Source organism: Sorex araneus, chromosome 4 (assembly GCF_027595985.1).
Source record: "Sorex araneus isolate mSorAra2 chromosome 4, mSorAra2.pri, whole genome shotgun sequence".
Lineage (NCBI taxonomy): Eukaryota > Metazoa > Chordata > Mammalia > Eulipotyphla > Soricidae > Sorex > Sorex araneus.
Window position 1 is genome coordinate 212,272,699 of NC_073305.1, and position 22,279 is coordinate 212,294,977.

At 52.9% G+C, this 22,279-nt stretch overlaps 1 protein-coding gene across 6 annotated transcripts in view; it reads left to right on the forward strand.

The window, feature by feature from the left end:
• Positions 1-14,607: 14,607 nt before the first annotated feature.
• Positions 14,608-22,279, forward strand: part of SLC5A11 (solute carrier family 5 member 11) — a 40,488-nt gene continuing 32,816 nt past the window's right edge. For 5 of the 6 annotated variants that reach the window (XM_055136007.1, XM_055136009.1, XM_055136010.1 and 2 more), the window contains exons 1-2: positions 14,608-14,742; positions 17,198-17,269. In XM_055136007.1, the coding sequence (XP_054991982.1) occupies positions 14,608-14,742; positions 17,198-17,269 (207 nt within the window). Of the gene's footprint in view, positions 14,743-17,197; positions 17,270-22,279 lie in introns of those variants that run through there. The other variant, XM_055136013.1, reaches the window with a different exon arrangement.

Below are 22,279 nucleotides of genomic sequence, written 5' to 3' on the forward strand. Positions count from 1 at the left end.
CTGCCCTTCTGGAGGACCCAAGTACCAAATCAAATCTTCAATCCCATTCTCCTGACGGGAAGGGCACAGGAAAGCTGACGCGACCCAAAACCTGTTGGGTGTCGAGTCGTCGGCCGTGATGGGGAGCAGGAGCAGTCGCCAGCAGCCGGCTCCGGTGAGTTTCAGCTTCTGGGAAGAATCAGTTGTGCTCGGGGACAAGTTCTGGTGACCTGCTCAGGTGTGACCCGAACAGTTCCTTGTAGTCATTATTTAAAAGACTGAGGGTGGGGGAGACAGAGAGGGGGAGGGATGGGGAGAGGCGGAGGAAAGGAGAGGAGAAGAGAGAATTTTTTTTTTTTTAAGACTCAGTTTGATTTGGGGTTATCTTTTTTTTCTTTTTTTCTTTTTCTTTTTTTGCTTTTTGGTCACATCTGGCAATGCTCAGGGGTTATTCCTGGCTCTTCCCGAGCAGGTATCACTCCTGGTTATGCCATATGGGATTCCGGGGAATCGAACAAGGGTCTGCCACGTGTAAGGCACACGCCTTGTCCACCGTCCTATAGTTTCAGCCCCCCACACGTCTTCCAGCACCCTGAGCTGTGGCTGTAACTTCAGCCCTGGACCCTCTGGCATAGAAAAGAAGGGGAGCAGCCACCAGGGGGCGCGCCAGGACCCCCTCCCTCCCCTTCCAGTTTAGGGACCACAGAGAAGCAAGGTGATAATGAAGACAGAATTTCCGCTCACACCTTCCTAGGTTGAAATAAACCCACACAAAATCCAAATCGAGAGAGCCACGCAAACCGCTGTCCCCTGCTTCTGGAAATATCCATCATCTGGGTCAGGCCTGGGGGCGGGGACGGAGAGTTCTGTCTGCCTGAGCGTCCCTGCGCTTGGCATCCCCGGGGTGTTTTTATTTTTATTATTATTATTATTATTATTAAATGAGGAATCAGGGGGCCCGGGAGCTAGTGCAGCGATTAAGGCACTTGCCTTTGCTGGGGCTGACTCTGCTTTGATCCCTGGCACCATACACGGTCCCCCCCATACCCTCCTGACCACCATCCTCCCCCCCACCCCATCCCCACTGAGTGACCCCTGAGCACAGAGCCAGCCCTGAGACCACCAGGAACGGCCCAAGACCATGTCTCCCAATAATCAAGAAGCTGTGAGTTTGATCACCAACCCTGCAATGGACACACACACACACACACACACACACACAGAGCAACCCTAAGTGGGGTTAGGACAGCTGGTTGGAGGCCCCTGTGCTGAGCATCTCAGCTGGACTCAGGCCTGGAAGAGCATGGACTTCACAGCAGAGTCTCTGGGCCGACCTGAGAGGGAGGGAGGGAGAAGGAGGGAGAGAGAGGGAGGGAGGGAGGAGGGAGGAGAGGAGAGGAGAGGAGAAGAGAGATTTTTTTTTTAAAGATTCAGGTTGATCTTGGTTTATCACCCTTTTTCTCTTTCTTTCTTTCTTTCCTTCCTTCTTTCTTTCTTTCTTTCTTTCTTTCTTTCTTTTTCTTTCTTTCTTTCTTTCTCTTTCTTTCATTTTTTTCTTTTTCTGTTTTTGCTTTTCGGTCACATCTGCCAGTGTCCACTCCCGAAGGGGGCTCCCTCATCCCGGCAGCATTCCCCTTCCACAGTCCCATCCCAGCCCAGAAGGAGGGGAGGGGAGGGCACGCCCCTTTCCATGTCCACGTGTCCATGTGTCGGTCACTGACTCCACTTCCTCTCGGACTTGAACCTACAGTAATGTTAGCGGGTGTCTTAGTGGTGGAATATGTGCACTGTGAAGGGATGGGTGTTCGAGCATTGTATAACTGAGACTTAAACCTGAATGCTTTGTAACTTTCCACATGGTGATTCAATAAAAGAATAAATTAATTAAAAAAAAAGACCATGATGAAGGACAAAACTGCTTGGGGTCAAAGAAAGCACAGCCGGAGGGGGTCTGAGCTGCTGGATCCCGCCAGACCTGAAACCAGATATTCCCGAACCGTGAGCCAATATTTTTGCCTCGACTTGTTAAAGTTGGGGTTTCTGCAGCTTTCATGCAAATGAGTATTTAATGGTAACATCGTAACTCTGTCATCCCATTGTTCATCAAGATTCACTCGAGCAGGTGCCAGTAATGTCTCCATTCATCCCAGCCCTGAGATTTTAGCAGCCTCTCCTTACTCATTTCTCCCAACGATTGGAGGCTCTTTTCAGGGTCAGGGGAATGAGACTGTTATTGTTCCTGTATTTGGCATATCGAATACGCCACGGGGAGCCTGCGAGCGTCTTCCATTCTTAGTGGTAGTAGAAGGAAATGTTGCCAGCAGGAAATGTTTGATTCCTCACCACTGCCTGGACTTTATCGCTTAAGGCTTACAAAGCCTTGATCTGACACATTTGTAAGTTGCAAAATTATTTTCATCCTAGGATGAGCTACCACACCACCACTTCCTTGGTGGCGCGAGAACATTTAGGCTTTCAAGATGTTTTGTCTGGGGGCCACCCCAGCGGTGCTCAGGGCTTACTCCTGGCTCTGTGCCCCTCTCCGGGCCCCACCGGCACTGCAGGAGATTGAACCCAGTCGGCCGCCGCGTGCCAGGCAAGTATCCTCCCTGCTGTATCATCGGTCCCAGAGCCAAGACTTAAGCACACACTGAAGGCAGAGCGCAGGCACTGGGGCCCCTGTCACAGACAGTCCCCGCCTGGGACTCACATGGGCACCAACGGGCCAGCGGCAGAACCAGCACGTGGCCCCCGCGCCAGTGGTGTTCTGTTCACACTGACCCCCAACGGCTCTGTTAAAGCGTTTAGTGATTAATTTAATTGGGCTGTTGATTCACTAACGATCTTCACACCCGCACTTAAAACGCCACACCAGCACGTTCCACGGAGATGCAAAGGGGTTTCTCACCGACGGCCTGTTTGCACAGCGGATTTCCGGTGTGTGTGTGTGTGTGTGTGTGTGTGTGTGTGGTAGTGTCTACGCTCATCACAATACACCTCGTCGTCTGAAGTGTGGCTTAGCAGTAGCACATTTGCCTTGTGTGTGTGAGGTCCCGGGTTCTGTGTCCGTTGGGCCGAGCAGCACGGCTCCCCACCGGAGAGCAGGGCGTGGCACGTGCCACTGTTCTCAGACACATTTTCTGTGGTGTTTAGAGGAAGAAAACAAGGGAATAGTATGGTAGTGAGCAACGATGGACTCTTAGCCTTGGCTTATAAAACGGAGATGACCAGGCTGGGGGTAGGGGAGGAAGAAGCAGAACAGATAGGACAGAGGGTGACGGCCGTGGACACTCTGGGGTGATGAAGACACAGTAACTGTACATCAAAGCCGGAAACGACAGTGCTGTTGGGACCATGTGACCCAAACTGTCGTAATCAAAAGGATATTGAAAGGACAGCGGGGAGGGCATTTGCCTCGCATGTGGGCTGACCCGGGCTCGAGTCCTTGGCATCCCATAGTGTCCCCCGAGCACCCCTAGGAGTCAGTCCTGGGTGCAGAGCCAGGAGAAACCCCTGAGCATCGCTGGGTGTGGCTCAAACACCAAAAACTAAAAGAAAAAGGAAAACATATTTGAGAGCCAAAGAGAGTGCAGGGTATGGGGGGGAGGGGCGGGGCACTTGCCTTGCACATGACCAAGCCGAGTTCGATCCCTGGGACCCTCGTATGGTCCCCCGAGCACCAGCAGGAGTGAGCCCTGAGCACCACAGCCAGGTATGGTCCGAAAAATCAACCCCAAAATTATCAAACACGGTTCAAGGGAAGTTCTTTTTGGGTCTTAGGACCCCTGCATTACAATGAATAACCCTGCTAAGAACTTTCATCTATTTGGGTTATCACGGTATCACTGTCGTCCTGTTGCTCATCGATTTGCTCAAGCAGGGCACCAGTATCGTCTCCACTGTGAGACTTGTTGTTACTGTTTTTGGCATTTCGAATACGTCACAAGGAGCTTGCCAGGCTCTGCTGTGCGGGCGAGATACTCTCAGTAGCTTGCCGGGCTCTCTGAGAGGGACAGAGAAATTGAACCCAGATTGGCCGCGTGCAAGGCAAACGCCCTACCCGCTGTGCTATACTATAGATATTTACTGATTGAGACATTGAATTCAAAAAATGATCGAAATAGTGATTAATTCACCTCGTGTGTTAAATGCCCTTTCTGCTTTTGAGCCAGACCCAGAGGTGGCTGGGGCACCATGTGATGCCAGGACACAGCTGGGTTCCCTGCATGCCAGGGTGTCACCCCCCACCCCAGCCCATAGAGACAATTAGTGGTGGTGAGGTGGGGCCACACCCACGGGCACTGAGGGCTCAGTCCAGACCCTGTGCTCAGGAGTCTCTCCAGGTGATGTTCAGGGGACTCTGAGGGGTGCTGGGGATCAAACCTGGGTCTGCCACAGGTAAGCAAAACAAATGCTTCAGGGGCTGGAGCGAGAGCACAGCAGGGCGGGCATTTGCCTTGCATGTGGCCGACCCGGGTTTGATTCCCAGCATCCCATAGAGTCCCCTGAGCACTGCCAGCAGTAATTCCTGAGTGCATAAGCCAGGAGTAACCCCTGTGCATTGCTGGGTGTGACCCAAAATATAAAACCGAACAAACGGACAAGCAAAACCCAGATGTTTCACCTCCTTGTACAACCTCTCTAGCCCAGAACCCACAGTCTGACCAGGAGAAAACAGTCTGGAAGCAATCCTGGAAGTAAGGTTGGCTGTGGCCTCTCTGCACACGGCTGAATTTGCCTTTCCTAACCCCCCTCCTCGTGTGACTGTATGTGCTTACATGTGTTTGTGCGTGCAGGGGGAGGGCAGGGGGAGCAGCAGAGTAGCCCACGCTTAGCAGTGCTGGGGCTACCCCCAGTTCAGAGGTTGGGAGTCCCTCCGGGGGGTCCTGAGGGTGCGCCTGGGGGCTCCTGCTCGAGAGGCCTGTGTGGCAGCCCGTCGGCCGTCTCCTTGCCCCTGCGCCGCTTCTGTTTCTCGAGCAGAGTTAGGACACCACCAAGTCCCACGGCAGAAACAGGCTCAGGTATTCCTCACCCCCTGCAAGGACCGTCCGAAGCGCCTCATGCCATGATGGTGCAGGCCAAGGCGGAAGTGTTCCCGGGGCCCCGGTAGAACCCAGGGCCCTGCTCCCGGCTCTGTTCCACTCCCACCCTCCGCCTTCCAGCCCTGTTGTCGTCCCCTCCTCACCGTTTCCTGAAGGTGCTCAAAATGCCGTTGGTGCCCGCTGCCCCTGCTCTGACGTGGCTTCCCACCACGGTGGCTTGTCTGTCAGTGATTGAGTCCCGCGCCCGCCCAAACAGAGCCCCGGCAGCCGAAAGCTCCGCACGCCACAGTCGCCGCCATGCTGCCGGCCAGATTCCCACCACCCGGGAGGAGCCTCGTCTGGAAATGAATCTGTTGAAAGTCTCAGGCATGCGGGCTTTGTGACAAATCTCCAGGCTTTCACAGAGTCAGGGTGGGCTGCCTCCCCCCATCTCCCTGTGCTTCCGGAAGCCCTGGCAGCCACCACATGCCCCAAAGCTGCCACCCAGTTAAAAATTGAACTCCAAATGTATCACCAGTTAAAAATTTGGGGCCTCCCAAACTGCAGCACTGGTATAGCAGGAGTAGCACACCAGACTGGGTGGGATGGGGTGTAGAAGACCACCATTGTCAATGAACAAAAGATGAACATGGAAGGCTTAACCTGTAGCATCTTAGTCATCTCTTTTTTTTTTTTTTTTTTGCTTTTTGGGTCACACCCAGCGATGCACAGGGGTTACTCCTGGCTTTTCACTCAGGAATTACTCCTGGCGGTGCTTGGGGGACCATATGGGATGCCGGGGATCGAACCCGGGTCGGCCGCGTGCAAGGCAAACGCCCTACCCGCTGTGCTATCGCTCCGGCCCCGCATCTTAGTCATCTCTTAACCAAGGGCTCAGGGACTCCATGGTGAGATACGGCAACCTTCACTAACTTTCTTTCTTTCTTTTTTTTTTTTTTTTTTTTTTTTTTGCTTTTTTGGGTAACACCCGGCAATGCACAGGGGTCACTCCTGGCTCTACACTCAGGAATTACCCTTGGAGGTGCTCAGGAGACCCTATGGGATGCTGGGAATTGAACCCAGGTCGGCCACGTGCAAGGCAAATGCCCTCTCCACTGTGCTATCACTCCAGCCCCCAAGGAAACATTTTTTTAATTATTATTCTAGCAAATTATTGATAACAAGCAACATAAAATAAATTATTAAGGGGCTGAAGCGATAGCACAGCGGGGAGGGCGTTTACCTTGCATGCGGCCGACCCGGGTTCGAATCCCAGCATCCCATATGGTCCCCTGAGCACTGCCAGGGGTGATTCCTGAGTGCATGAGCCAGGAGTGACCCCTATGCATTGCTGGGTGTGACCCAAAAAGCAAAAATAAATAAATAAAAATAAATAAATTATTAAGGGGAGAGCCTGCTTTGCGTGCAGGCTTAAGGGGTGGCTGGAATAATTGGAGATAATGGTGGTGGTTGTCCCCATCTGCTAGGGCACAGGGTCTGCTCAGACGGCACCTGTGGGTCCTGTGTGGGGGAGATGCCCAGAGCCACCCGGATATACCCCCCAAAGAAGTCGGGACTAGACCTGCCGTCTCCTGATTAGCTCTGCAGTCCCTGGTGGCAGATTATTTTTTTGCTTTTTGGGTCACACCCAGCGATGCACAAGGGTTACTCCTGGCTTTGAGCTCAGGAATTACTCCTGGTAATGCTGGGATGCTGGGAATCGAACCCGGGTCGGCCACATGCAAGGCAAACGCCCTCCCGGCCGTGCTATCACTCTGGCCCCTGAAACATCTTTGTCTGCCCTTGTGCCACGCCCAGCAGTGCTCAGGGGCTCCTTCCAGCTCAGTGCTCGGAGGCTGCTCCTTGGGGAGTCAGGGGGTGTCAGGGATGGAACCTGGGCCCCACCAGGCAGAGCCGCTGGACCCCCACCCTTCGCACTGCCCCTCCAGCCTGGCCTGAGGCCTGGGAATTCTCCCCACGGCCTGTTGCCAACTCATAGGCTTCACCGTCCCTCCTGACAGTTCCTTGGGCTCCCAGACCCCTCTCTCGGGGGCCGTGTCTGCTTGCGCGGGGGTGGGGGGGGTTCTCCCTCAGCACCCCGGGCATGCTCTGTCCTCCCCTCTTGGCGCGGAGGCCGGCAGGGGTGTCGTGGGTGAGTGAGGCAGGCCAGCACCCTGTCTCCCGGGGCTCCCCTCCGCCCCCTGGCGAGGCCCCTGACGCGGGCTGCATGGAGGAAGATCAGGACACTCCAGTAGCCCCTCGGCCTACCCCCTGCCTGCCCGGGGCCAGCCCGGAGTTCAAGTTCAAGGGTTCAGGGCTCGACTCCTCTTCTGTCCCTGCGATCATTCCTCTCCAGGCCTGCTGCCGGGGCCACTGGAGTTTGGAGTTTGATCTGCAAGGAGGTTCGGGCACCGCGGGTGGTGCAGTAGGGAGAATCTCCGGCCTCGGCCTGCCTCCGAACCTCCCGGAAGGTGCCAGGGCAGGCGGGCACCACGATCCGGGTAAGACCCCCCTCTACCCACCCCACTCCGGGGGCAGGCGGCCTGCGCTGTGGGGGCGGGGGGGTGCCGGTGCTGAGCCACAATGAGGGGCAGGGACGGAGCCTCCGTGTGAAGCCTGGGGAAGCGGAAAAGGCCACTTGGAAGGTTCTTTGCTGGAGTTTAGGCAGAAGTGGGGGCGGGGGGCTCGGAAGAAAGTGGAGGAGGATGGGGGTGAGAGGCGGTGGGCTCAGGCCTGGCTCGGGCAGGAAAACAGAGCAGGATTCTGGGAGCGGAGAGACGGGGGTTGCTTTTCTTCTTTTTTTTTTTCATTTTGACTTGAAGCCCCACCCAGCTGTGTTCAGGGCTTACTCCTGGCTCTGTGCTCCGGAGTCCCTCCTGGGGATTCTCGGGGGCACCTCCTGGGGTGCCAGGGATGGAACCCGGGCTGGCCGCTTGCAAGGCAAGCACCCTACTTGCTGTGCTCTCACTCCGGCCCTGGGAAGTTTGCTTTCTTTGGAGGCATTTTTGCATGCCTGGGTATCCTTGGCACTCAGGCACGGTGCCTGGCACAGAGCGGGGACTCAGAGATCACTGCATACGTGCATGAGTGACGTGAGCATGCATGAACTAACAAACGAGTGGGTGCACGAATACGTGCGTGGATTCATTCACAGATAGACAAGTGTGTGCAGGCATGAACAAATGTGTGGGTTTATAAGCAAACGTGTGCGTGCACGCGTGCATGAACGAATGACCGCACGGATGACTGCATTAACAAACAAACAGACGTGTGCTCGCGTGCTCAGGTTGATGCACGATGTACAAACGTACAAATGAATGTGTGCCGCATGAAGGGAGGCAGGGATGAATGCCTGGGCGAACAAATGAAGTGCGGGCACGCGCGGCTTAAGGATGAGTCTTGGTTCTGGGGTGTGAGCAGCAGGGGGTAGGGGCGGGGTGGCGGCGAGCTTGTCATTCCTGGGGGAAACCTCCTGCCTGCTCTCGGGATGCCCGCCTCTCTCTCACAGACCCGAGCTTGGAGGCAGCTGTCGGGCAGCCCCGGGAGGTGCCACCTGGCATCGCAGCAGCAGACGGCTCCGGGCTCAGAGGTGGTCTGGGGTGTGTCTCTTCTGTCCAGAGACCACGGAATGAGTTCAGCTTTAAAGGGGGCCAGCTGGCAGAGGAGAGACTTCCGGCCCTTCTCAACCCCCGGGGCTTTGAACCTTTCCCAGCCGGTGGCTGGGGGGAGATGGGAGGGAGCGTTTGCAGGCTGCTCAGGCAGGAAGAGCAAACACGGTCTGTAATAAGGATATTTCTAGATCGGTGCCGGTTGGTGGCCCCCGATGGGTGCGGGCGTGTCAGTGTGAAAGCTGCAAGGGATGCATCGGGTGGGGGCCCAGTGGAGGCGGGAGACCCCTCCCAGGGGTGACAGGGACTAACTGGGCAGCTGCCCTCCTGCCTGCTGTCCAGGGCTCAGCGCTGAGCACTGGGAAGAGCCGAGTGATATTGTGGCTCTTTATTTTATTTTAATTAATTAATTAATTGCTTTTTGGGTCACACCCAGCGATGCACAGGGGTTACTCCTGGCTCAAACACTCAGGAATTACCCCTGGCGGTGCTCAGGGGACCCTATGGGATGCTGGGAATTGAACCCAGGTCGGCTGCGTGCAAGGCAAACGCCCTCCCTGCTGTGCTATCGCTCCAGCCCCCTGTGACTCTTTATTTTAACTTCTCTTCCAAGGCCTGTTGCTCCTGAGTCCCACGGTAAACTCTTGAGCTCTGCATGCCGGCCTCTTCCGGGTGAGCACGAGGAGCAGGAGTGAGTGGCAGCCAGGCGGGGACGGGCTGTGCCGGCCCCACCTGTCACCGTGGTGATGTTCCCTGCGTGGGGCCATGTGCCAAGCAGTCGTGGACAGCGTGAAGGCTGGAGCCGGGCCCGAGCCCCGGTTCAGTCATTTACCAGCATGGTGAACCCAGGTCCTGGCTTGGGTCCTGGCCAGTGGGGTTAATGAGAGACCGGGCTCAGAGAGACGGCGCCTTCTGCAGTGGACGGGTGCCCGGACGGGGGCCGCCTGACCCCAAAACTCATTTGCTTTTTGGGTCACACCCGGCGATGCACAGAGGTTCTTCCTGGCTCTGCACTTAGGAATGACTCCTGGCAGTGCTCCGGGGACCCTATGGGATGCTGGGAATCGAACCCGGGTCAGCCGCGTGCAAGGCCAACACCCTCCCCGCTGTACTATGGCTCCAGCCCCAGCTTTTAGGGTTTTCAGAAGAGGACAGAAACATGGGGACAGGGCGATAGCACAGCGGGGAGAGCGTTGGCCTTGCATACGGCTGACCCTGTTCGAGCCCCGGCATCCCATAGGGTCTCCCAAGCACCACCAGACGTGATCCCTGAGTGCAGAGCCAGGAGTCAGCCTTGAGCACAGCTGAGCATGTTCCCCTAACAAAACAACACTCCAACCACTGCCCCCCCCAAAAAAAACCAAGAATAGACACCTTATATAATAAGGGCGCATTCGTGCTAAGAATGGATTTGGGGGACTTAGGCCCATCTCTGCTCAATCAGGCGGCTTCTGGCTTGGGGGTTGGGGTCACTCCCAGGGGTGAGTGACCCAGCCCACTGAGCCATCTCCCTGGCCCTTTTCACTTTGTGTTCTTAACAAAACTTGCGAGCCCTGGCTGATTGCCACCCCCCCCCCCATTTTGGAGAGGGGGGAAAGAGGCCCCGAGAGGCTTCGAGGTGACTTTCTGGGGGTCACGGAGACGAGAAGGGCTTCGAGCAGGTGATGCTCTAACACCTGACGCTTTTTTTTTTTTTTTGCTTTTTGGGCCACACCCGGCGATGCACAGGGGTTTCTCCTGGCTCTGCACTCAGGAATTACCCCTGGCGGTGCTCAGGGGACCCTATGGGATGCTGGGATTCGAACCTAGGTCGGCCGTGTGCAAGGCAAACGCCCTCCCCGCTATGCTATCGCTCCAGCCCCCAACCTGACACTTTTTTTTGAGACCCACCTACTTCCTGGAGTGGCTTTTGCTTGTCTGTTTGGGCCTCTCCTGGCGGGGTCAGGGGGACCCTTTGGGGTGCCGGGGATGGAACCTGGGCCGGCTGCATGCGAGGCAAACGCCCTCCCCGACGTGCTATCACTCTGGTCCCTTCCTGGAGCGATTTGCCTCTCCTGGGGATTTGTCATTGCGGCTCTTGTCCTCCTGGGTCAGGACAGGCCCGTCCCTCTTGTGGCCCCTCTCTGGCCTCCGTCCCCGCGTCTCGACCCACCTCTGCCCTGGCAGCCAGCCGCGTCCTTCCCGTCGCCGTATCGTGGGACGGAGCGAATGTCTGGAGGCGGTGTCGGGAGTAGCTCTGCATCCCTCCGTTCCTGTGCCCTTCCCTGTAAAATCTTCCAGGCGCACAGAAGCTGTCGGTTAGTGGGGCCACTGTCTCCCACACGGGGATGGGCGGGTACCCCAGGTGGGGCAGCAGCTCACGCCCCAGCGTGGCGGGGACAGTGCAAGGGGCAAAGAGTGCTTCGGGTCCCTTCATAGGGTGGCCCTGGGCACACACGGTGTCGCCCGGAGCCAGGCTGAGGAGGCGCGAGGTCAGGGCCGGGGGCCACCATGCTCAGAGCCCACGCACGGCGGGTTCCTGATCAGTGTCCACAGCTGGTACGCACGGGTATTCCACAGAGCCCCTTTGCCTCCGGAGCCAGGACGGATGCCCCTAACCGCGAAGGGGGCAGAGGAAGGGCAGGACGGTGTGATGGAGCCCCAGGAGAGGGACAGAGGAGGGCGCAAAGGCCACCAGTGTCACCTGTGTCCAGGGAGTGGAATTAAGGTTACTAGTTAGTTCTTAAAACAAAGAGATGGGGCTGGAGCGACAGCACAGCGGGGAGGGCATTTGCCTTGCATGTGACTGACCCGGGTTTGATTTCCAGCATCCCATACGGTCCCCCGAGCACCGCCAGGAGTAATTCCTGAGTGCAGAACCAGGAGTAACCCCTGTGCACTGCCGGGTGTGACCCCAAAAGCAAAGCAAAATAAAATAAAATAAGAAGATCAGGGGCCGGAGGGATAGTACAGAGGGTAAGGTGCTGAGTTCAACCGGCCGGCCTGAGTTCTAGCCCCAGCACCCCCTGGGGTCCCCCAAGCACTGCCGGGTGTAATCCCTCAGCACACAGCCAGGAGTGACCTCTGGGCACCACCAGGTGTGTCCCCCAAACCTAATAATAATAATAATCACTGTCACTGTCATCCCGTTGCTCATCGATTTGTTCGAGCGGACACCAGTAACGTCTCTCATTGAGAGACTTATTGTTACTGTGTTTGGCATATCCAATACACACAGGGAGCTTGCCAGGCTCTGCCGAGCGGGCTCGATACTCTCAGTAGCTTGCCGGGCTCTCTGAGAGGGGCGGAGGAATCGAACTCGGGTCAGCCGCATGAAAGGCGAAAGCCCAACCACTGTGCTATCGCTCCAGCCCAATAATAATCATAATAATAATAAATAAAATAAGGATATTAGATCTGGGAGACAGCATGGGGCCAGGGAAAGCATTCTGGGCACTCACAGCAGCCTGGTTCAACCCCTGGCCCCACTTGGCCCCCCAAGTCCTGCCTGACGTAGTCTTGAAGACCCCTGAGAACCTCTAGGGTCGGGGAGGCCTTCGGGGTCCCTGGAACCAAGGCACCCAGTCAGCTCTGCATCCAGGCATTGGTCCATCCAGCCCGCCAGGAGGAGGGGCCGCAGGCTCCTTCAGTGCAGCTTGGAAGGTCCCCCAGGATGAAAAAAGTAGGAAGAGCTGGAAGCAATCCCACGGGTCCTTCATGGTGAAGCAGGGGTGTGGGGCGAGAGCCGGAAAGCTGGCAGGAAGGGGAGAGCCTCTGCCAGTGTGGCTCTGAGAAGGAAAGGAAGGGCCCAGACCGGGGAGAGCCCGGGGGGCAAGGCTCTTCCTCAGAGCCCCCAGCAGGAACCTGGCCTCTCATCACCTGGGTGTTTAATATCGTATCCCAAACTTCTGGGTTCCAGGGCTCTTAGATTGCAGACGGGTCTTGTTTTCAGGGACTAAGTGTGATCATTTCTTTTATGTTTGAGCACTTTTGGCTTTTCGGGTCACACCTGGCGATGCTCAGAACTTCCTCCTGGCTCTGCACTCAGGAATCACTCCTGGCGGTGCTTGAGGGACCCTATGGGATGCCGGGGATTGAACCTGAATAGGCCGCATGTCAGGCCAGCGCCGAATATCCTCTGTACTGTCGCTCCAGCCCCAATTTCTTAGAGCGGCAATCTGGAACCAATCCAACTCCTGAGAGTGATGTGGGCTGGAGCAATAGCACAACGGTAGGGTGTTCGCCTTTCACGAAGCTGACCCGTGTTCTATTCCTCCGCCCCTCTTAAGAGCCTGGCAAGCTACCAAGAGTATCTCACCTGCACGGCAGAGCCTAGCAAGCTCCTCGTGGTGTATTGGATATGCCAAAAACAGTAACAGATAAGTCTCACAATCGAGAGATGTTACTGGTGCCGCTCGAACAAATCTATGAGCAATGGGATGACAGTGACAGTGACAGTGATGTTTGCGTCTAGGCAGTTGGTTGGTTGGCAGGGAGCTGGTGCCATGTTTGGATGTGAGTTCTCTCTGGCAGCACCAGTTTCTGGGAGATCCAGAATGAAAAGACTCCGACTATCTTCCCCCATGGGAAAACCGTGGGGGAAAGTCCCCACACAGGGCTTGATGACCCTGTGCCTCTTCCCAGGACTTCTGGAGGCTTTTTGTTAGAGGCCCAGGTTCAGGCTCCCCCAGTTCTGATCCCTGAGAATGGAAATGAGTTCCCTAAACCCTTTTCAGCTGCAAAACGGGGCATTAAGAATTTATATTCAGGGGCTGGAGCAATAGCACAGTGGGGAGGGCATTTGCCTTGCATGCGACCGACCCAGGTTCTATTCCCAGCATCCCATATATTCCCTTGAGCACCACCAGGAGTAATCCCTGAGTGTAGAACCAGGAGGAACCCCTGTGCATCGCCGGATGTGACCCAAAAAGCAAAAAAAAAAGTATTATATTCAGAGGCTGGAGTAAGGTGCTTGGTCTTGTGTGCAGCTGCCCTGGGAACCCCATATGATGGTCCTTTGAGCTCTCCGGGAGTGATCCCTGATCATAGAGCCAGGAGCAAGCCCTGAGTACAACTGCGTATAGCCTTCACACGGGCAGTCTGTGCATAAACAGCTTAGGAGAGTGACTCGGAGCCTGAATTTAGGAGAAACACTATTTGACCTCAAATCCCACACCAGCACCTGAGCTGTACTGAGTAACTGAAAAAAAATCACTTAACTGTCGATGCCTCAATTCTCCCTCCTAGACTCTAACATAACAAGGATGGTTAGTAATGTTCATTTCACAGGACTGTGGACCCTTAGGGCTGGAGCGATAGCACAGCGGTAGGGCGTTCGCCTTTCACTCAGCCAATCCGTGTTCGATTCCTCTGCCCCTCTCAGAGAGCCCAGCAAGCTACCGAGAGTATCACGCCTGCACGGCAGAGCCTGGCAAGCTACCCGTGGCATATTGGATACGCCAAAAACAGTAACAATAATTCTCACAATGAGAGACGTTACTGGTGCCCACTCGAACAAATAGATAAGCAACAGGATGGCAGTGACAGTGACAGTGGACCCTTAGAATGAAGCCTGGTGGGTTATACATTTTGCTTATGTAGATGCCATTTTATGGTATACCCAGCCTAGGAACAAAAGAGATCACCCGAGAAAAGTGCTTGGTTTGACCTGCACCCAGCTGCGAGGTCTCTGGAGGACAGAGCCCGACTTATGTGCTTTTCCCTCTTGGACACGCATAGACTAAGTTCAAGAGGGCGGTGAAGCCACTGTGTGTCTAAATTGATTCTTCTTCAGAGGTCGCATTGGTAAAAAGTCAGCTGCGGGATTGCGGAAACTTTGTCGTGAGTATTCGCTGCATGGATGAGCAAACAGCTGGGGGTACAGCAGGCGGGCGGATCTTTCTCTGCAACTCTCTGTTTCCATCATTCCTCCCTCCACATGTGTCCCAAGAAGAACGGCTACAGGTTGTGGCATCTGACACATGCTTTTGCACTTCCCCAGGCCACAGAGCTTCAGCACCATGGAGAGCACCCCCAGCAGCCCTCCGCCCACAGCATCCGACCCCCTGGAAGCCTTTCCCCAAAAGAGCCTGGAGCCGGGGGACATAGCAGTGCTGGTTCTGTACTTCCTCTTTGTCCTGGCTGTTGGATTATGGGTAAGCCAGGTGGGGGGTGTGTGAAGAGAAGCACCTGTTTTTTGTTTGTTTGTTTTGTTTGCTTTGGGGGTTACACCCAGCTATGCACAGGGGTTACTCCTGGCTCTGCACTCAGGAATCACTCCTGGCAGTGCTCGGGAGACCCCATGGGATGCCGGGGATCGAACCCGGGCCGGCCGTGTGCAAGGCAAATGCCCTCCCCGCTGTGCTGTCGCTCCAGCCTGAGAAGCACCTGTATTGGCCCTGAGAAAACCTCTTCACTTTGGAGGAAAGATACAGAGAGAGGGAAGGAGGCAAAAAAGGGTCGAAGTCACACTGATGCCATTTTTAGTACATTTGTGTATTTTCCAGTTTCTTGTTGCAAACCCCATAGAGGATAACTTAATATATATTTTTTTATCTTTTTAGTTTTCACGTACAAGTATCTCTTGAATATGTTTTAGTATCAGTACATAGAAGTTACTATGCACTCACCTTAAAAGTTGAACAGCACTGTATATATAAAATTTTTATAATTTATAAAATGTGTGGTGTATTCATATGCTAAAACCAGTAACAATGATGGGTCTCATTCCCCTGATCCTGGAAGAGCCTCCAAAGCAGCACCATTGGGAAGGACAAGTAAAGAGAGGCTGCTAAAATCTCAGGGCTAGGATGAATGGAGACGTTACTGAGACCGCTCGAGAAAATTAATGATCAATGAGATGATGATGATGATGATGATAAAACTTTTATTATTTATAAATATGTAGTATATATATATAGTTAGTGTAATTTTTGGTAGGTGACACACTCAGATGTGCTCAGCTTACTCCTGGCTCTGTGCTCAGGGATCACTGCTGCTGAGATCAGGGCACCAAAGAGAAGCCAGGAATTGAACCCAGGTCAGATGTGTGCACGACATGCGTCTCACCTGCTGTATTATCCCTCCGACCCTGTTCTGTATACTGTCATACTGTCACTGATTTAACCTATTTCCAGCTAAAGGTCACATGGATTGTTTTCATGCCTTACTATTATAGATTGACCTGCAATTTAAAAAAAATGTACATTCATTATTTTGTGTGTGTGAAACTACAATAATGGGGTTAATTTTCTGTGGAATTGTCAAGTTAAATAATGATACATTTGGGTCAAATTGTCTTCCTCAGATGTGGTACCAATTTACACACATATCATTAATATATGAGAGAGAAAGCCTAGTTTTTAAAATGGTTTTCTCCCCACACAGTATTGCAAATGCTTTCATTTTTGTAAAACTGACTGGAAAACAATACTGTCTCTATGTCTGTTAAATTGAGTTAGCATAGCGTGGCTACAATACTGTTAACATTCATGGTTTTGATGTTCTAAGTTACTGCCCCTTCATCACGACCAGAGTGTCCAAAGCCTCCACCATTGTCCTTAGGTCATTTTTAGTCCACCTTCTCCTTCCACTCTCTACAAAATCATTGCTTTGTGAATAAGCATTTATCTTATAACAAGTGAAGCTGGACACTCTAACTGAAACTTGACTTTTAAGAACTTTGACTTTGGGGCTGGAGCAATAGCACAGCGGGTAGGGTGTTGCCTTGCACACAGTTGACCCGGATTTGATTCCCAGCATCCCATAGGGCCCCCTGAGCACTGCCAGGGGTAATTCCTGAGTGCATGAGACAGGAGTAACCCCTGAGCATCGCTGGGTGTGACCCAAAAAAAAAAAACCTTGACTTTTAAGAATCACCTATTTCTTTTCTAAAGAATATGGTTTGGGTTTTGTTTTTATTTTTTTGTGGGGGGCACACCCAGTGGTGCTCAGGGCTTCCTTGTTCCTACCACAAGTGAATGCAGCCATTCTATATCTGTCTTTCTCCTTCTGACTCATATCACTCGGCAGGACACTCTGAAATCTCACTACATTTTAAGACCAGCTAAGACCTTGCTGATGTCCTAAGTCAGGTTGACCTGGATTAGTACTCTGAGCCGTTCCATGGAAAATATGGCTCAAGATAAGTGATTTTATTTCTGAGCCAGAGTTTCTCCATCTGTTAGGTTGACCCAATGACACCAACCTCACAGAGTTGGCAAGGCTTAAAATTAGATGATGCTCTAAAGTGCATTTCCTACACTCTTGTATCTTAAAATACTTAGCGAGGCTGCCCACACTGGATCAATGCTGACCGAGAGGAGCAAGTGCAGACAAACCCTGGGCCAAAGGCTCAGATGTCCATGCGTTTCGAGTAGGCAATCGAAAAAGTATCAATCAGGGGGTGGCAAGAACGGGTGGAGACCTACAGGGGTTTCATCTCCTCCTTGATTTAATTCTGATGAAAACATTAAAAGCCACTGATTGAACAACGACTCTGATGTTCGAGGCTGACCCCCCGGGTGTCCAGTGGGTGACTCCTGCTCTGGGTCATCCCGGGAGGCTGTGCTCACGGCGACTTCTTTCACCCGCTCCTTTTCTCTGTTTCAGTCCACGGTGAGGACCAAAAAAGACACCGTGAAAGGCTACTTCCTCGCCGGAGGGGACATGGTGTGGTGGCCCGTAAGTTAGTCACTTCTCTGAGGCTTTTCCAGCACTGATGCGCTCTGGGTACCCTTTGGTTTCGGGTTTGTTGGAAATTGGAGTCCAAAGCCAGGAAAGGCTCAGCGCCACATCAGACTCATTCCAGTAAACGGAAAATTCGTCACTTTGCCGAGGGGACAAGTCTAGGGTTCAGTGGCTTTCAGGGCTCCCTAGTGATACCACTAGGACCTGATTTCTCTCTTGCTTCCCTCCCCTTCCTCCCTTCCCTTCCCCCTGTTCTCTTTCCCCTGTTCCTCCTTCCTCCTGTCTCTCCTTCCTCTCTGTGTCTTCCTCCTTCTGTCCTTCAGTCTCTACACTCCCTTTCCTTCCTTCCTTCCTTCCCTCCTTCCTTCCTTCCCTCCCTCCTTCCTTCCTTCCTTCCTTCCTTCCTTCCTTCCTTCCTTCCTTCCTTCCTTCCTTCCTTCCTTCCTTCCTTCCTTCCTTCCTTCTTTCCTTCCTTCCTTCCTTCCTTCCTTCCTTCCTTCCTTCCTTCCTTCCTTCCTTCTTTCCTTCTTTCCTTCCTTCCTTCTTTCCTTCCTTCCTTCCTTCCTTCCTTCCTTCCTTCCTTCCTTCCTTCCTTCCTTCTTTCCTTCCTTCCTCCCTCCTTCCTTCCTTCCCTCCCTCCTTCCTTCCCTCCCTCCCTCCCTCCTTCCTTCCTTCCTTCCTTCCTTCCTTCCTTCCTTCCTTCCTTTCTTCCTTCCCTCCCTCCCTCCCTCCCTCCCTCCTTCCTCCTTCCTTCCTTCCTTCCTTCCTTCCTTCCTTCCTTCCTCTCTCCCTCCCTCCCTTTCTTTTTTCCTCCCTTCCTTCCTCCTTTCCTTCTTTTCCTCCTTCCTCCCATCTTTCCTCTTCCCTCAATCCCTCCCTCCCTCCCTCCTTTCCTTCCTTCCTTCCTTCCTTCCTTCCTCTCTCCCTCCCTCCCTTTCTTTCTTCCTCCCTTCCTTCCTCCTTTCCTTCTTTTCCTCCTTCCTCCCATCTTTTCCTCCTTCCTCCCATCTTTCCTCTTCCCTCAATCCCTCCCTCCCTTCCTTCCTTCCTTCTTTCCTTCCTTCCTTCCTTCCTTCCTTCCTCCCTTCCTTCCTCCCTTCCTCCCTTCCTACCTCCCTCCCTCTCTTCCTTCCTTCCTTCCTTCCTTCCTTCCTTCCTTCCTTCCTTCCTTCCTTCCTTCCTTCCTTCCTTCCTTCCTTCCTTCCTTCCTTCCTCTCTTCCTACCTCCTTCTCTTCCTCCTTCCTTCCTTCCTTCCTTCCTTCCTTCCTTCCTTCCTTCCTTCCTTCCTTCCTCCTTGTCTCCCTTCCTTCTCTCCATAACCTTCTATCTCTTAATCTCTCTCACCGTCTCTTCTTTTGATTTGGCACAATTCTAAACAGGTTCATTCATGGCCCCAAAATGGTGACGGCTGCTCCCAGTCACTCTTGCTTGCAAGTTCCCACAGCATTGCATGACACAGAGACACAGCTGAAAAATATGTGAGAGGAAATGAGGGGATTAGATCTTGAAGGGAAACTGGGGTCCGTTCCCAGGACAAGGCGGGATGGACGTGGAGGGACAAACAAATGCAGCCTCCCCGTGAGTGTCTTCTTCCCAGATGAATTGAAGGCAAGCCGCTAAGCTGCTCTGGACGTGAGAAAGGGCTGAACAGAATCAGCAGGTGTAACCCAGCAATTCCCAGGAAAAGCCCGCCTGTGAGATTTCTACTTCTTCTGCTGGACTCAGGGATCACTCTGTGGGTGAACAACCTTCCCAGCGAGGCTCCTGTTAAAGACAGCAGTCAGGCTGGAGTGATAGGACAGCAGCTAAGGTGTTTGCCTTGCACGCACCCAACCTGGGTTCCTTCCCCGGCATCCTCAGGTGCACTCCTGACCACCGCTAGGAGTAATTCCTGAGTGCAGAGTCAGGAGTAACCTGAGCATTGCTGGGTGTGACCCAAAAAGAAAAAAAAAGACAGCAGTCAGTGACAATTACTTAACAGGGCATACAAGAGTTCCCGAAGAATCCCAGATACTAGACTTACTGGTCAAAGACCATAAATTTGCTGCATATTATTATTATTAATCATTACTGCTATTGGGTACCAAACTCCAGGCCTCCCCCATGAGGCAAATGCTCCACCACTAAATTGCATCCTTAGCTTTATTTATTTATCTATCTATTTATTTATTTATTTGCTCTTTTTGGGTCACACCCAGCGATGCACAGGGGTTACTTCTGGCTCTGCACTCAGGAATTACTCGTGCTGGTGCTCAGGGGACCATATGGGATGCTGGGAATTGAACCCGCGTACAAGGCAAGCGCCCTACCCGCTGTGCTATTGCTCCAGTCCCCAAGGTGCTTGTCTCTTGCATCAGTCAACCCTGATTTGATCTCTGCCACCCCTTCTGTGGTTGCTGGAGCACCACAGGAGGAACCCCGAGCACAAAGCCAGGAGTAAGCCCTGAGCAGCACTGGGCATGCCCCGCCCCCATTAAAATGAATCATCAAAATAATTTAAAACACACCAAAGAAATGAAAATGATCAACATATTCCCAGCGAATTTTTTTTCTTTTTGGGTCACACCCAGTGATGCACAGGGGTTCCTCCTGGCTCTGCACTCAGGAATTACCCTTGGTGGTGCTCAAGGGACCATATGGGATGCTGGAAATCGAACCTGGGTCGGCTGCGTGCAAGGCAAACGCCCTCCCCACTGTGCTATCGCTCCAGCCCCTAAAATGTTTCTTAAAATAAAGAATTGACACCAATTCTTCAAAATGTAATTTCAAGACGCTCTGATTTATTCTACGTGGTATTAAAATGATACCAAAACAAAGCCTGTGGCACAACAATTGAGCCAATCTATGTCTCTCCTAAATATAGATTCAACAGTCCTTATCAAGCTAAAATAACAATAACTTATAAAAGACATTATACTCATGACAGAGTGAGATTTTTCTAGATGGCAAGGTTGAACCATATACAAAATAAAGGCTAATCAATGTAATCGACACATTTTTGGAATTAATTTTTGTTAAGTTCACTGTTACTTGCAAAGTTGTTCACGATACAGTTGTTTCAAGCATTTACTGTTCCCACACCATCAGTGTGACCTTCCCGCCACCCATATCTCCAGTTTCCCTCCCAATCCCAACTTGCTCCTTTTGGCACATAATAAACTTACTTTATATTGCTTGTTGCACCACGACTTCAAGAACTGGCAAATTGAACGATCAGAAAATAAATCAGTAAGAGCCAATTTGTAATATACCATACTATAAAATAAAGCTCGGACAACACAACCTCAGTACATGGGAAAAAGGCATGAGAAACTTTTTTTTTCTTTTTTGCTTTTTGGGTCACACCCGGCGATGCACAGGGGTCACTCCTGGCTCTGCACTCAGGAATTACTCCTGGCGGTGCTCGGGGGACCCTATGGGATGCTGGGGATCGAACCCCAGGCAGCCATGTGCAAATTGAAACAGCTTTAGGAAAGAACAGCCTGGGAATCAAACAGCAGGCGTGGGGGCGGTTCTGCATGCAAGAGGCCCAGGCTCCAGCCCTGCTACCCTGCCAGAAGTTACTCCCGAGCACTGAGCTGGGACAAGCCCCTGAGCACTGCTAGGCATGACCCCAGCTCTCCCCCTCAAACAGAAAGAAAGGATGATGGAGAATTCACAGTTCCAAATTTTATTTTATTTGTGATTATTATTATTATTATTATTATTATTTTGGCCTTGGGATCACTTGCTGGTGCTCAGAGCTTACTCTCGGCAATGCTCAGGAGACCGTTTGTGGTGACGGGGATTGGACTTGCAGCTGGGTGCCAGCTTTCCCTGTTCTACTACCTCTCTGGCTCCTGTTTCTTATTTGTTTGTTTGTTTTGTGGGGCCATACTCAGCATTGGGCTGGAGCAATAGCACAGCGTTTGCCTTGCACATGGCTGACCTGTGTTTGATTCCTCCACCCCTCTCGGAGAGCCCTGCAAGCTACCGAGAGTATCCCGCCCGCATGGCAGAGCCTGGCAAGCTCCCCGTGGCGTATTTGATATGCGTATTCGATATGTCAGTAACAACAAGTCTCACAAGGGAGACATTACTGGTGCCTGCTCGAACAAATTGATGAGCAACGGGACGACAGTGCTCCAGTGCATACTCAGCATTGCTCAGGGCTTACTCCTGACTATGTGCTCAGGGATCACTCCTGGCTGGGCTGACCATTTGGGATGCTGGCGATCAAACCTGGGTCAGTATATGCTAGGGAAATGCCCCGCCCTCTGTACCATTGCTCTGGCCCCTATTTTAGTTTATCGGTGAGGGTAGATTTGAGCCACATCAGTGGTACTCAGTGACCATTCCTGGTTCTGTGCTCAGGAGTCACTCCTGGTGGTGTCAGGGAGACCATATGTGGTGCTGGAGTTCAAACCAGGTTCACCTATACCCCAGGAACTCCCCTTTTTTTTTCTTTTTGGGCCACACCCGGTGATGCACAGGGATTACTCCTGGCTCATGCACTCAGGAATCACTCCTGGCAGTGCTCAGGGGACCCTATGGGATGCTGGGAATCAAACCCGGGTCGGCCGCGTGCAAGGCACACGCCCTCCCCGCTGTGCTATTGCGCCAGCCCCGAACTCCCTTTCATGTGTTTGCTTTTGGACCATGCCTGGTGGTGCTCAGGGCTTACTCCAGGCTCTGCACTCATTCCTGGTGGGTTCAGGGGGCCATATGGAGTGCCAGGGATTGAACCCGCGTCGGCTGCATACAAGGCAAGCTTTTACCCATTGTACTGTCGCTCTGGCGTCCAGCAAGGTAGCTCCTTAAATCCGCTATTATCTCTCTGACCCCAGCAGATTTCCCAAATTTAGTATCCAGTAACATCTCAAGTAACCAGTAACAAGTGTGTGCATGGGTGGGTGGTACAGAGCTCGGTGGGACAGAGACTGACCAGCCAAAAGGAAAAGCAGAGGGCCTGTGGGTCTCTCTCTCCCTCTCCTCTCTCTCTCCCTCCCTCCCTCTCTCCCCCT